Genomic DNA, 4,954 nt, shown 5'->3' on the forward strand with positions numbered 1-4,954 from the left:
GGTAGTCCCTTCATGAGGTGACTGCTAACATTGCATCGAGTGCTAATACATTTTTCCGTACATGGTTCATGGGGTGAGTGATTCATCATGTCTATATACTAAAACTGTATGTATATTATAGATATATATATACATATATTGGAATGTAGTGTAATAGAGAAGTTTGTTTGAGTTTGTTTTTGATAAGTTTTTTTTCCTGTCTTTGCCGCGCAAAGATGTTTAGTGTTATTAGTAATGGGAATAATTCTCATTCATTTTGTCTTTTTATGTCACCACGTGGTGTTTAACACCCACATTTTAAATATACCGAACCTCTTTCAAAATGGAGATGCTAGAGTAAACATTCGTATGAGAGTTCATATTTCCCATTGCACAATCTTTAAACAAGCATGCATAGTTGTCTACTGCCTTCTTCAGGTGTTCAAGTGGACAAATAGTCCATAGCGTGATTAAATGTGTCGATGCCCTTCGTTAGCACAGTTGTTTTATAGTGTATTGTCTGCGGAAAGTAGGCATCTCTCATCCATTGTTTCATCGTTTCATGCACAAATGTTCCTTCTGCGTGCCTAGATGCAGCATTTTCGAGAATGGCCGCGCGAACCATGAAGATATAATTAGTGGTTGCAAAAGCTTGCTCAATCACCAAACTTCCGGTTTTATTACCAAGAACGTCCGTAGGTCTTATGAAACCACGTGCCATTTCGTACGTTCCACCATTACCCCGTAACTGAACGCTAGCTTTGAAGATGTTCTGGGCGAGCGTCTTGTCATCTACGGAGCTCACGATGATTGTCTCTTTCCCAGTTGATCCACTGTCGGTGTGCACATCCAAGAAGACAAATTTTTCCACGCCGGACGCAGCGTAACTCGTGAGTACCTCACGAAGTGCTGTCAAGCTGCGTTGTTCCTCCCGACCTCCGTAAAATAAACCTTCAGGGTTGTGCCACTGTCCCCCCTCCAGCGACCGCCTGAACTCCCGCAAACCCTGCTTGAGGAACACCTTTCCAAAGTGATAAAAGAAGGTATAACGGTCAATAACACGTGGGGCCTTTGGAAGAAAGAGTGGTGACATCACACTATCATAACTTGTGTTACTAGTGTGTGAAGTTGTCAGGGCATTCCATTCCTCTTTCAAAAGGTAGTTACGGTGGAGCTCTACATTATTCTCGTTCGTGGTACGAAAGTTTGCCATACCATAAGGGTTGAGCGCGTGCACGAAAAGCACCGAAGGCCCTTCGCCACGACTAGTGTTCCACTCGCTCAAGAGCTTCGTCTGAATGGCACTCCCGGTGAACCCACCAATCCCATCAGAACCAGATATGTGAACAAGAAGCCTCTTGGAGTTCTTCCCCCGAAGGAACGCCGTGTCCAATGTGTATTCAACACCATCACGAGAAGCGATAACGGCGCGCTTAACCTCAGCACCCGCTTTCGTGGCAGCGCTAGTGAACTTTTCCCGGGCGACATGAAAACTCTGGGCGAAGAACACTTCAGGACAGGTACTTTTATTGTGGTAGTCGCCTGGGCACACCATGGGTTCCTGGAGCGGCACAAGGTCAATGACGAAAAGCCCAACACCGATTGTGAGGACCGCTGTAAAGATGGCCTCGACGTCCGCCATCGCTAGTAGCGACAAGAAAAAAGTGGAAAACAAACACTCCCCCTCAGCTTTTTTTTCCTTGATAAACACTTTTCACACACGCTCCCACGCAAAGGCCCCTCTCCCTCCCTCCCTAATGATGCTTTTCGTTTAGTATTAATTTCTGCTGGCTCCGATTATCGACGAGCGGTCGGCACTCTGACAAACCGATCTTAACAGACCATTCATCCGGTAAACAGAGAGAGAGGAGGAGAAGGCGTGAACTTCGTGACAAACGAATTTGGGGAAGCTTCGGATGCCAAAAACAACGGCGGGTAGGTGGTTCTGGGAAGGGGTTAAAAGGGAGAACTGACGCACACGGGCGAGCAACTGTCAAATCAGCCTGCAGCAAGAACTTGCGTTACTGTGCAACAGTACGACACACGAACTCAAGTGGTAGATTCAGTTTCAGACGCTACAAAGGGTGGGACGCCCCGCAGCCGTAAAGTTATGAGCGTCCCACGACATTGCAGTAACTTTGTCTCACGAAGTATAACTACTTGAATGTATTCCACCAGGTCAAGTAGATGCGGTTCCAATTCTCGGAAGCCACGCCCCTCTCCCTCCAGTATCTCCACAGTACGTGCTATAACAAGCAACAGTGGATCGGGAAGCATCTCGTTCATATCCTTCAACGAATCAACAATCATCTTCAAATACATGGGCCGCACGTGCGGCTGGCTATCTTGCAGGTTCCTCAGAACCCGCCTTATCTGATGTACGCCCTGCAGTACAGCCACTTCGGGATACAAACGGGCAAGCGAGGGCTCAGAAGAACAGAGTACATCGAACACGACTTCATTGGACCGAGTGTTGACTGCCTGCGTGGCTGCGTGGGCAAGAAGGGCCAGAATTTTCCTGTGCTTTTCGGCAAAGGGTTCGACAGGAAACGATACACCTTCAAGCAGTGCGCTGTCACTGCCCTCTGCCATACGGCTAAGAAACACACACACAAATAAACAGCAACGCGCAAGCCAACAAGGGGGAAAGGGGGAAAACTGAATAAAGAAAGCGGATGAAATAGAGGACATACGACAGACGGGTAAAATGCAAAAACAAACGCTGGAACATAGAGAGTTCCAGCTCACCGCAAGAAAGGGGGGAAAAGGAATGTTACTAGGTAAAAAAGAGCTTAGAATCAAGGTGTTCGGCACGGCTCGACTTCGCTTCGTCCTCTTCATACCTGGTGCAGGCGCCACATTTTGCCATAACAGAGAGTGGGCTGTCCACCACACGTCATTACCTTTGCATTCAACGTATACACACACACACACACACACAAACGCATAAATGCGTACGGTAGCACAGCAGCAAGTTATCAGGGTCCACCAAACCAACTCCCCACTGGACAATATGAAGATGACCAAACACCGCCCTCCATAGCCACCGCACTGCACGTAACCAACCGTTACGGTTGAGGAAAGCAAAGTGCGTACTCCCCAAAGGCAGAATAGCCGCTAACCTACCCCAGATCTCCTTTGTCAAGGTTATCTTCACTTCACGCCTCCTATCGGAGGGGAGTGTCCAAACTTTGACTCGCCGCCTGTATTGTCTTGGACACAACTGTCTGCCTCCCTGTAATAGAGTCAATGACCGTCGCATCCGTCGTGACACCACTCGAATGCTTAACCGACAGCACACTGCTTCCGCGGACAAACAGCACACAGTTGTAGCATTCATTCCTGATGCTACCCCTACGGCGCTTAAGTGGTTTCCTACGCTCCGCATCGGTCAATATTAAGTTCGAGGTCGGACTGAAGGACACAAGACGGCCCACAAGTGTGGAGCCGTCATCCAAATCCACACTAACGCGGCAGCCCAAGAAGGAAAGGAAACTACGCCGCTCGGATTTGACAGACATTTAGTCACTTGACAAGAGACTCCACCGTCTTGCTACGAGAGAAAAGCAGCAACGCAGAAATAAAATCACGGGGAAAAAATAGAAATAGCGAAAAGAAGTCACCTAAAAGAGAAGCGATAAGAAGGGAGAAATGCACATCAGCCCAAAACGTTGAGAGGGGCACAATTACTCGAAAATTGATAACTTCCATTAACTTGTTTGCGACCTTCAAATATATAAATAAACGTAAATATATATTTTTTCTTCACGGAAACCCAACAATAACAAGCACATCCACATTAGTTGAGCAGAAAAGGAGAGGTACCGGAGGAAGATTCGTGGGTAGATGTGAGCGCGCACAGACGTACACGGGAAGGGGAAAAAAAAAAGAAAATTCCCGCCACGCCCTTGCTCTCCGAATATACAATCCGGAAACCTTCCCCCTACCCGCCTTCCTCCTCAACCAAATCCTGCCTCGTCACGCCACCAACAAAACTCACACCCTTTTAACTTGTTACCTTTTTACCTGTTGTCTAGACAAGGTGGTTTACTACTCCATCTTGAAATCATCGCGTTTCCGCCGCTTTTGACCTACCAGGAACGCCTTACCGCTTTCCATGGCGATATCCTCCTTGCGCTTCGGTGGAGCAGGTGGAAAAACGGATTTCTCTTTATTGGCTTGCTTCTTGAGTGAAGCCTGAAGCTTCTCTTTCTTGGCTTTCTTGACAGCCTTTGCCTTCTCTTTGTTCTGTAAGGTCTTCTTGTAAACTGGAATGAAGCGGCTCCAGTCTTCGTGCTTTAGGTCTTCACGTTTTGCGAGCTCCCGCTTGATGAGTAGCTGCTTGAGACCGTAGATTGGATGGATGTTGTTCATGCAGTCGTCAACAATCTTTCGCACCTGTTGGCACCCCTTCACGGGGCCCATCACAGCTACTGTCTTTCCCTGAACGAGAACATAACAGCCCGTGAGAATTTCTAAAGCTTTTAGCGTCTGGGCCTTGGGGCCAATGAGTCGGTCGCGCCGTTTTATAAATCTGCGAGTGCTCTTTCCCTTTAGTGAGATGGGAATGATGTCACAAGTAATTTCCGTTTGAAATATTTTCTGCGCCTGGGCGAGGGGAACATTTCGAGCGAGAAGTCGTATAAAGTCACGTGCCTTGACGATAGCGTATGGGTCCCACGTCCGACGGGTAGTTGCAACGGTCATGGATCCCTCCATTAGGTCCAACTTCCCTGTCAGTTGGTGTTGCCCAAGGACCGTCTCCACTGCTGGCCAAATACTTCGTATGTAGCTCTCCAGATAACTAGGGAATTGGGTTGCAAATGTGGTCTCAGCCACGCAGCACGCTCCACCGGGAACATCATCTTGGGTCAGCTCCGGCACGTGGTACTTGGATTTTGACGAAGACGTCATCTCCTTCAGTGCACCTAAAGTCGTGAAATATATATATATATATATATATCTCTGTGTGCGT

The 4,954-nt window shown here is 47.8% G+C and overlaps 3 protein-coding genes and 2 pseudogenes across 5 annotated transcripts in view; all 5 read right to left on the reverse strand.

Annotated features, from left to right (window-relative positions):
- The window catches only part of TEOVI_000561300:pseudogene, a 950-nt pseudogene extending 861 nt beyond the window's left edge, over positions 1-89 (reverse strand). Inside the window, exon 1 of the mRNA in view lies at positions 1-89. This exon is cut by the window's left edge and continues 1 nt beyond it. Coding sequence covers positions 1-89 — 89 coding nt within the window.
- Positions 90-421: 332 nt separating this feature from the next.
- TEOVI_000561400 (Protein of unknown function (DUF2817), putative) lies at positions 422-1,621 on the reverse strand (the record flags this gene model as incomplete). Its single annotated transcript, XM_067220834.1, has 1 exon — positions 422-1,621. One exon carries the CDS (start codon positions 1,619-1,621, stop codon positions 422-424), a length of 1,200 nt encoding a protein of 399 aa, XP_067076935.1.
- A 407-nt stretch (positions 1,622-2,028) lies between these two features.
- On the reverse strand, positions 2,029-2,670 carry TEOVI_000561500:pseudogene (annotated as a pseudogene). The gene has a single exon. A coding segment is annotated over exon 1 (642 nt).
- A 476-nt stretch (positions 2,671-3,146) lies between these two features.
- On the reverse strand, positions 3,147-3,500 carry TEOVI_000561600 (U6 snRNA-associated Sm-like protein LSm5p; the record flags this gene model as incomplete). The annotated part of the gene is made up of 1 exon (XM_067220835.1): positions 3,147-3,500. The coding sequence occupies one exon, from the start codon at positions 3,498-3,500 to the stop codon at positions 3,147-3,149; it is 354 nt and encodes a 117-aa protein (XP_067076936.1).
- Positions 3,501-4,029: 529 nt separating this feature from the next.
- TEOVI_000561700 (ribosomal RNA assembly protein, putative) lies at positions 4,030-4,893 on the reverse strand (the record flags this gene model as incomplete). The annotated part of the gene is made up of 1 exon (XM_067220836.1): positions 4,030-4,893. One exon carries the CDS (start codon positions 4,891-4,893, stop codon positions 4,030-4,032), a length of 864 nt encoding a protein of 287 aa, XP_067076937.1.
- Between the last annotated feature and the right edge of the window lie 61 nt (positions 4,894-4,954).

Source organism: Trypanosoma equiperdum (assembly GCF_001457755.1).
Source record: "Trypanosoma equiperdum strain OVI genome assembly, contig: ctg_1249, whole genome shotgun sequence".
Classification (NCBI taxonomy): Eukaryota; Euglenozoa; class Kinetoplastea; order Trypanosomatida; family Trypanosomatidae; genus Trypanosoma; species Trypanosoma equiperdum.